The 8,999-nt window shown below is 54.6% G+C and overlaps 1 protein-coding gene across 7 annotated transcripts in view; it reads left to right on the top strand.

Moving 5' to 3' along the window:
- Positions 1 to 2,953: 2,953 nt before the first annotated feature.
- ACACA (acetyl-CoA carboxylase alpha) overlaps positions 2,954 to 8,999 on the top strand; it is a 100,766-nt gene continuing 94,720 nt past the window's right edge. For 6 of the 7 annotated variants that reach the window (XM_077787583.1, XM_077787581.1, XM_077787582.1 and 3 more), the window contains exons 1-3: positions 4,507 to 4,581; positions 7,644 to 7,690; positions 8,347 to 8,593. In XM_077787583.1, the coding sequence (XP_077643709.1) occupies positions 8,373 to 8,593 (221 nt within the window). In that variant the 5' untranslated portion in view covers positions 4,507 to 4,581; positions 7,644 to 7,690; positions 8,347 to 8,372. Of the gene's footprint in view, positions 3,012 to 4,506; positions 4,582 to 7,643; positions 7,691 to 8,346; positions 8,594 to 8,999 lie in introns of those variants that run through there. The other variant, XM_077787580.1, reaches the window with a different exon arrangement.

Here is an 8,999-nt window from a genome sequence, read left to right as displayed (position 1 = left end):
AAACAAGAGCCAATGGAGCCTCGAGGGCTGGTGTTTTGCTTTAAAAAGTGATCTGACCTTTCTCTCCGTTCCTTGGCTGCCAGGACACGAGTGGTGCCAGGCTGGCAGTGTCACCGACCCCCTCACCCGGGATGATCTGTCCTGTGTTTGCACTGGGGGTGTCATCAGAGAATGGTCAGGAGAGGTGGAACCAGCACTTGGCGTCACGAGAGGTAAAAACATTTCCCCTGTGTGTTTTGGAGTTTATTTACTAAGGCTAAGCTTCCTGTTTTTGAGAGAACGCAGTGGCACGAGTTCACAGTGCACATGCTTGGGAGTCATGGAATGAGAGTAAATAACCGTGTCCAGCTTTGGAGAGGGACAAGAAAAGGATGTCAGGTGCATTTACCAGCCCCCCTCCAAAGCAGAACGTGGGTATGATTCAAACATTTAAAAGACAACAACTGGAAAGTTGTTTGAACCCTGTGAAACAATTAAAACGCAGATTATTCCTGCCCAGACTTGAATCCCAGGATCGTTATGTTGGAACAGACCTCCCAGATCATTGAGTCCAACCTGGCTTCTCACCCAGCCCAGAGTAGTTTAATTTCATGGAATCTCCTCAGTTGGAAGGGACCCACAAGGATCAGCCTCACTTTCCTCCAGCTGATCATTCCACGTGCCCCCAGCCTCTCCTCACATGCCTTCCCCTCCAGACCCTTCGCCATCTCCATAGCCCAAAAATGCTCCTTCCAAATCCGTGCTGGACTTTTGGGGTGAATGTCTTTAACTTGCTCTTTTCCACGTGTTCATGCCTCTCTTTGCCCTTGAATGGAGGAGGTGCTGCAGGATTTCAGTGTGTGAAGCAATCCCTCCCCCAGCAGTGTTTGGACAGTGTTTGCAGCTGGATGGATGCGCTGGGCTGGGCAGGCAGAGTGCAGGTGCAGGTTTTAGCAGGCCTGGAGCTCTGGGAACAGCAGCCAGGATGAACTCAGCAGCTGTTGTAACCTCCTGGTTTGGTAAGTTCTGTGTGTAGTTATTATCAGTGGTTTGGGACCAGCCCCTCAGCAAGCCAATCACTCCCCCTCACTTCTGCAGCAGCTGGGATTTAGCACTGGAGACCATTAATTAACACCCAAAACCTTCTCTTCAGCTCCTTCCTGAAGCACTCAGAGGAGGGTTGTTTGTGTGAAATACACATCTATATCTATGTATTTATCTCTACAGCAGTATAAATAAAAGTGTTCCTGCCCAAAGTTTCCAGATTTGGTCCAAGTGGATGTGAGAATATGGTCTGTTCCCCCAATAATTTTATTAACTACAAGCCCCCAAATTGGCTTTTCTGGGTATTTCTTGCCTGCAGTGGGCACCCATGCCACCAGGTGCAGTTTCCTGCAGTCTCACACCTTCTAACCACCGCCTTGGTGGAAATTCTCTGTATTTGGGAACAGTGGATCCTTGGGGTCCCTGCAGGATCAGCCTGCACAGGTCACCACATCGAGCACTTAAACTTGTGTTACCCGTTCCATTTGTACTTCAGCAGCCCTGTAACAGCTCGGAGCTCAAATAAAACACAAAAACGTGGAAAAAGGCTAGCGGGGTAGTTCTTTAACCCATTGTCCGTCGGCAGAAGGAGCAGCTGAAGGTCAGAGAGGAGCAGGAGGGGCAGTGGCAGTGCCAGCCCTGCTTGGCCGTGCCCTCAGCACCTGTTATCAGCCTGTGCTCCCTGGCAGTGCCCGGGGACAGGCCGGTGTCCCCGCGGGCAGCGCGGGCAGCGCACGGCACGGGCCTGCTGGATCTGCAGCAGGGCACTCCTCTCCTGCCTGCTCTCTGCTCCCGTGCCCTGCCACCTGCGCAGCAGAGCCCTGCCTCGTGTTCAGGTGTGCGGCGGGTCCTGCCTGATTGCTCTTGTGCTGTTGGTGCCACCGAGAAGAGCCCGGTGCAGCTTGGCCCCCCACCACAGACACCGATGGGCGCCGGGGGGCCCCTTGGGGCACCTCGCCTCCAGGCTCAGCAGGCACAGCCCCCTCGGAGGGTTTCCCTCCCAGCAGCGATGCTCTGGTCCTGGGGGTCCTGGGATTCCCGGCTGGCCCGGGGGTCCCGGCTGTCCCAGGGGTCTTGGCTGTCCCGGGGTCGCGGGGATCCCGGCTGCCCCGGCTGTTCCGGGGCTCGCGGGGGTCTCAGCTGTTCCGGGGGTCCAGGCTGTCCCGGGGGTCTCGGGTGTCCCGGCTGTCCCGGGGGTTCCGAGGTCCCGGGGGTCCTGGCTGCCCCGGCTGTCCCGGGGGTCCCGGGTGTTCCGGCGGTCCCGGGGTCGCGGGGGTCCCGGGGATCCCGGGTGTCCCGGGGATCCCGGGGGTCCCGGGGATCCCGGCTGTCCCGGGGGTCCAGGCTGTCCCGGGGGTCCCGGCTGTCCCGGGTGTCCCGGCGGTCCCGGGGTCCCGGGGATCCCGGCTGCCCCGGCTGTCCCGGGGGTCCCGGGGGTCCCGGGGATCCCGGCGGTCCCGGGGGTCCCGGGGATCCCGGCTGTCCCGGGGGTCCCGGGGATCCCGGCTGCCCCGGCTGTCCCGGGTGTCCCGGGTGTCCCGGGGGTCCCGGGGATCCCGGGTGTCCCGGGTGTCCCGGGGATCCCGGCGGTCCCGGGGATCCCGGCTGCCCCGGCTGTCCCGGGGGTCCCGGCGGTCCCGGCGGTCCCGGGGTCCCGGGGGTCGCGGGTTCGAGCCCGGGCGCGGCCCCGCCCGGCGCTCAGGCCACGGGCATCGCCCCACAGGCCCCGCCCCCGCCGCTCCTCCCCATTGGTCACGCCCCCTCGCCGCGGCCCCGGGCGGCAGCCAATGGGAGCGGCGGGGAGGCGGGGCGCGCGCGGGGCGGGGCGCGCGCGGGGCCCGACCCGAGGTAACCCCGATCACACCACCGGGAGGGGGGCGGGCCCGGGGGGCGGGGCCGCGCGGGCGCGGGGCGGGCCCGGGGGCGGGGCCGCGCGGGGAGCGCCAGGCCGGGGGCCCGCGGCGCCTCCGCTGCACCGGCACCGTGAGGTGAGGGCGGGGCCGCGCCGCCGGCGCGGGCAGCGCGGGCAGCGCGGGGGGCCCGCGGCACCGGCGGCCGGCGGGGCGGGCCGGGGCGGGGCCGGCCGTGCCGCGGGAGATGGCCGGGCCATGCCGTGCCGGGCGGGCGGGACCTGGCCGGGCGCCGCGCCGGCGGGAGGTGGCCGGGCCGTGGTGCCGTGCCGAGCCGTGCCGTGCCGTGCCGGCGGGAGATGGCGGCATGCCGATCCAGGGACGGGCGGGGGTCTCCCGGGCCGCCCGGTTCCCCCCCGGTTCCCCGCCGGTACCACGCGCTCCGCCCGGCGCTGAGCCGGTCCCGTCGCTCGCGTGGCCTCGGCGGTTCCCCGGTGCCCTGAGCGGGCAGCACGTGGGCGGCGGGGAGGCCGGCACCGAGCGGCCCGGGGATGCATCCCCGAGCATCCCTGCTCCGTCTCATCCTTCTGCTGCCCCTGTGGAATTTCGGGATCCTGGGGAACAGTTTGGGTCTGGTTCTGCCGAGGGGCTGAGAGCAGCCCAGAGATGCTCAAAACCGGTGAAGTTTTAAACGCCGATTAGCAGGGGAAAGCCAAATTGTTGTTCTTGCCCTTCCATTCTCCTAAATATTCTTGAGGAAGTTTAAAATGAGAAGAAGTACTGTGTTAGAAAGTGTCTGAAGCGTGAGTGGAGTCTGTCCCAGTTTAGCAGGGAGGAAATATTCAGCAAACTGTTTAAGTGATGCCAAAATCTCTCACAGACAGTGGGATTCAGACAGTCTCGAGTGTTTTAACAAACTGGGATATCTGTAAATACAGGCTCTTCCTTTGGTCTCTAGAGGTTTAGGCTGGATAATGGGAAACAGTTTTTCCCTGGAGGATGCTGGGCACTGCCCAGGGCACGGCCCTGAGGCTGCCAGAGCTCCAGGAACGTTTGGGCACCACTCCAGGGATGCCCAGCGTGGGATTTTGGGGGGGTCTGTGCAGGGCTGGGAGCTGGACTGGATGATCCCTGTGGGTCCCTTCCAACTCAGGGTGTTCTGTGATTTTTCATTCTACATCCACAGGTGCAAAGTTCTAGGCAGTTGTTTTTCTCCTAACATCCAGCCTAACCCTGCCCTGGCACAGCTCCCGCTGTTCCTTTGGGTCACAGGGAGCAGAAATCCCATGGTGAGTGTCCCCTCAGTCTCCTCCAGCTGCACAAACCCTCCGCTGCTCCGGACACCCCTCCAGACCCTTCCCCATCCTCGTGGCCCTCCTCCGGGCACTCTCCATCAGCTTTGGCTCTGCGGAGCCCAGGCCGCCCCAGCAGCGGGCGTGGAGGTGCTGGGGAGCCTCTGGCGCAGCAGCTCTGGGGGTGTCTGGCTCTGTTTTGGGCCGGGGATGAGGCAATGCCCAATGATTAACCAGGAGGCAGGCTCAGCTGGGGCAGGCTCAGCTGGGGCAGGCTCAGCTGGGCTCCGTGCTGCTGTGGGGGCGTTAAAACAGCGTGGCCAGGGAGCCGCCGAGGGTGTTCAGAGCTGGGGACCCTCTGTGCAGGAGCCTCCCTTCTCTCCCGAGCTGGAACTCCCCCCCCAGCCCTGGTACAGGTGAGCACGCTGCTGATTTTTACTGTTTTAGTTTTGTTTTACCTTTCTTGCGCCGTTGTTTTCCGTGTTTCCCCACGAAACTCTCACACAAATCCATTTCGTCACTTTAAAGTGATTCACGTTGAGCGGCAATGCCACGGCTCTAATCGGGAGACATTTGAATACAACTAGTTTTATTAATTTCCTTTTCATGTGCCGTATCAATATGGTAAAGTGTTACTGTGATTCTTTGAAAGAACCCACTGAAATACTGATGTTCTCTTCAGTTGTGGATTTGTCTTTGGAATGGGGCGGTTTAGAGAAAAAGAGGAACCTTTAATTTCCACCTGTCATTGCCCAAGTTTCACACCTGGGTATATTTTTATGGTATTAAAAGCGATTTTAAAGCGAAGCTGTTAAAACACTTCTAAAGTCTGGTATTCTCACAAGTGCATTTCACAGTCAAGCCAAAGATGCGACTAATGGCAGCAGCAGAGCTGGGGAGGAGTGAAGTGGGGTTTATTTTGCCTCAGACACGGCACTTTCTGGGGTTGGGTTGCAGAGTTTTGGACAGGATTTGGGTGTTTAATGCCTGGACACCTGCTGGGAGCTGGAGCTGGTTTCCCTGGGAGGAGGGAGCCCAGCGAGGCTCAGTCTGGGTAGATCCAGCTGTGCCTGGAAGCGTTCCTGCATCCTTGGTGCTGTTCCCTGGCCTTACATCGCCGCAGGACTGAGCTCCCAATCTTCATCCTTCCACCAGCTGCAGGTTTTTCTCAAGTTCTGCAGAAGTTACCCGTTGGACAGGCTGCTGGCACCTGCAGAAGGCAGAGTAGAGGCTGTGCACAGCTGGATAATTTTGGGTTGTAGGGTCTAGTTCAGCATTATTGAAATAAACACTACATGTGCAGTGGCTCGTGGCACTCAAACTTGGCGCTCAGCTGAATTCGAGGTGCTTGTGTAAAAATCAAACTGGCAGTTGCACTTCAGAGAGCCAATACAATATGCAGAAGTGCATAAATATATTCCTTTATTTGTAGGTATAGCACACCCCTTTATTTGTATATATGTAACATACCTTTATGTTTGTATATATACTTCTATATGTGTATAGTAATACGAGTATATTTATAAAACTTACCTATATGTGGTGATAATATAAGTGTATTTTTGTGTATGTAATAGACCTCTATATTTATACAGAATTCACATCTGTAGTTGTATATATATAACATTTACCTTTATATTTGTGTGTGTGCAATACACCAGTGTACACAGCCGTGTGTATTTCACGCCTATAGTTGTATATATATAACATTTATATTTGTGTGTGTGCAATACACCAGTGTACACATCCGTGTGTATTTCACACCTATGGTTGTATATATATATATATAACATTTACCTTTATATTTCTGTGTGTGCAATACACCAGGGTACACAGCCGTGTGTATTTCACGCCTATGGTTGTATATATATAACATTTATATTTCTGTGTGTGCAATACACCAGTGTACACAGCCGTGTGTATTTCACGCCTATGGTTGTATATATATAACATTTACCTTTATATTTCTGTGTGTGCAATACACCAGTGTACACAGCCGTGTGTATTTCACTCACACCACTGAAATCCAGAGCCTTCAGTGAGGAGATCTCTGAGAAAGTCCCTGTGTAATTTAGCCCTGGACAAAGCTGAAATTAATTTAAATATGAACGAGGACTCTCGGTGTGCTGAGAACAAGCCAAGCTTATCACTCCAGCACAACACTGATTGCACAACCCCAGCGGAACTCCTGCCTGTGGGACTGGCTCCCAGGGCTTGGAAGTGCCTTGGGAAATGCACCTGAGTGGGGTTTCATGGATAACAACCGAGTTTTTTGGGAGCTGAATTGGACAAACAGGGCGTTGGAGTGAAGTTGAGTGAGCGTGGCTGTGCCTGGCCTCTAGTGGATTGTTTCTCATGGAATATTTGAGTGAAACACCTCCCTTCCTGTTCCTCAGCTTCCAAAAAAAAAAAAAAAAAAAAATCCTTGAAACTTGCTTATTAATATATTAGTTATTGAAATTAGAAAAGGTTTTCTTCAATGAAGTGAGGTTGAAGTTAGTTTGGCTGCATCCCAACCTCTTTGGCACTGGTGATTGTGCCAACAGTAAATCTATCTGGATGAAAAACTTCAGGAGAGATCTGGTGCCAGGATAAATATCCATGTAAATACTGTCTGCAGCTTTGTGTGCAACAAATAAAATTGGATTTGTGCTGTCTGAGCACCTCTAAAGGAATCTCCCAGCATGGTTTAGCTTGAATATCACAGGTGGACAGGGAAACTTTCTGGTCATGCTTCACCTTCTTCTCATCTCTACCCTCAAAAAATATTTTTTTTTTAAAATGCTTTTAATGTCCATGTCAGACATTTGTGGCTTTTCGGTTGTAAAATGGTTAATGATGCCTCTGTCAAATGAAGTGCCCGTGGCCACAGGGCAACTGGAGTTTGTGGGAGGAGTGATGTCAACATGGGATTTGATCTAAATAATTCAGTCAGGTACATCCCTGGCAAAAGTGCATGAGCCAGTTGGATGAGTTGTTACTCCTCGGTCCCTGAAGGGAAGCAGGAGGTGGTTTTTGGGATTGCTCTGCCTGTAAATGCTTTCTGGGCCCTCGCTGAGGGTGTCCATTGGTGCGACACCGCGGGCCAGGCTGAGCTCCGCCTCCCTGGGCTCCTAACGGGGCTGTAATTAGCAGGCCTGTCCAATTATTCACTCCTGGGGGTTCAGCTGGAGTCGGGCAAAAGGTGGCAGAAAAGCTTTGGTGCCAGTAGGTAGTGCTGGCATCGTTGCTCCTGGCAGGTGGGACGGGCACGTCTCTCGGAAGATTCCAGAAGGATGGACCTGCAGGAGGTGCCACGGCTGGGCTTGGGCACTGCAGGTTGAGCTCCTGGGTTAATCTGTACCTGGAGCAAGCGAGCCAGCCCGTGGTGTGCCTGTGGCTTTTTCAGGATGGTTTTGATGGTGTAGACAGGAAAACACACATGGAACATGCTGCATTATAACCCCAATCTTTACTTCCTAATTCTTTTCTTTTCCAGTTCGTTTTGGAAGTGGCTCAGTGCTCAGATTGCACGGATATCAGGAGGTTAGTGCATTCCTCGTGTCCTAATGATGTGTTTCCAGCTGGGTGTAGTTGTCATGTAAGTGCAGCAGAGTCAGAGCAGAGTGTATCAAATGTTTATTCCCCATCCCACCTTTGTGCTGTGGGCTGTTCCTTTGTTTTCCACATCTCTCATGGCTCGCTCTCAGTTGAAATTATTTTTTTGACTTTTAAGAAAATGCTTTCATTCCCTGCTGGAATACTGGAAGAGACCCATCCCTGGAAGTGTCCAAGGCCAGGAGCAGCCTGGACTAGTGGAAGGTGTCCCTGCCTTTAGTAGGGGATGGGATGAGATTTAAGGTCCCTTCCAACCCAAACCAGTCAGGGATTCTCTGATCCTGTGAATTTTGATACTCGCAGTCCCCTGCCTTTGTCTATAGGTTTTGGGTCTGGTGTGTGGGGTTATTTTGGTGGATTTTTTTTTGCTTGGAGTGACTCCTGCAGCTCTGTGTGAGGTGGGAGGCTCTGCAGCTTGTGAATGTGCGAGCAGGGAATTCAGCGCTCAGAGCAGAGCTGTTGTTGATCCCGCACTCAGGGTTCAGCTCCGACCTTCCACCGCTGCATTTCCCACCAGGGAGCCTTGCTTTGCCCTCCAGGGACAGGCATTCACCTCGGGTTTGGTTTTGTCCTTCCTTTTGCAGCGTTGAGAGCCCACTTTGGGGGAGCCATGGAGGAATCTTCCGAAGCCGGCAAAGGCGCGGACGCTCCCTCGCGCTTCACCATCGGCTCCGTGTCCGAGGACAACTCGGAGGATGAGACCAGCGCCTTCGTGAAGCTGGGTCTGCTGGAGGAGAAGGAGAGGTCTTTGTCCCCTGCGTCCGTCTGCTCCGATTCCCTCTCGGACCTGGGGCTTCCCAGCACTCAGGAAGGCCCAGCCAGCCATATGAGGTACGGAGAAATAGCTAAATAGAAGTTCTTCCTTAAATAAAACAGTTAATAAAAGTCTTTTTACCCTGTCAATTCCAATGATAATCCAAAGGTTCAGCTTTATACCCGTGTTTGTCTTCAAGTGTTTTTGTTGTGCCAAGACACGCTGTGGCATTCTGTTTCTAAATAACCTCTTGTGTGTTTATCTGTATCAAACCCTTCAGTTTTCCTTTGCTTTTAGTGAAATATTTGTGCCTAAATTCCTTAAGCACCTTGTCCTGGCTTTCAGAAAATGGAAGTGTTTTCACTGAGCTATTTCAAGTTTTCACCTGTGTGTGGTTTTTCTGGGCCCTGTTTGTTGAGAGCAAGAACAATACATGCTTATTTTGTTCTTGCATGGGATTTGCTGCTTTCAGTGTAGCCAGAG

The sequence above is a fragment of the Lonchura striata genome, chromosome 20, assembly GCF_046129695.1.
Source record: "Lonchura striata isolate bLonStr1 chromosome 20, bLonStr1.mat, whole genome shotgun sequence".
Lineage (NCBI taxonomy): Eukaryota > Metazoa > Chordata > Aves > Passeriformes > Estrildidae > Lonchura > Lonchura striata.
This window is presented reverse-complemented; position numbering and strand designations above follow the sequence as displayed.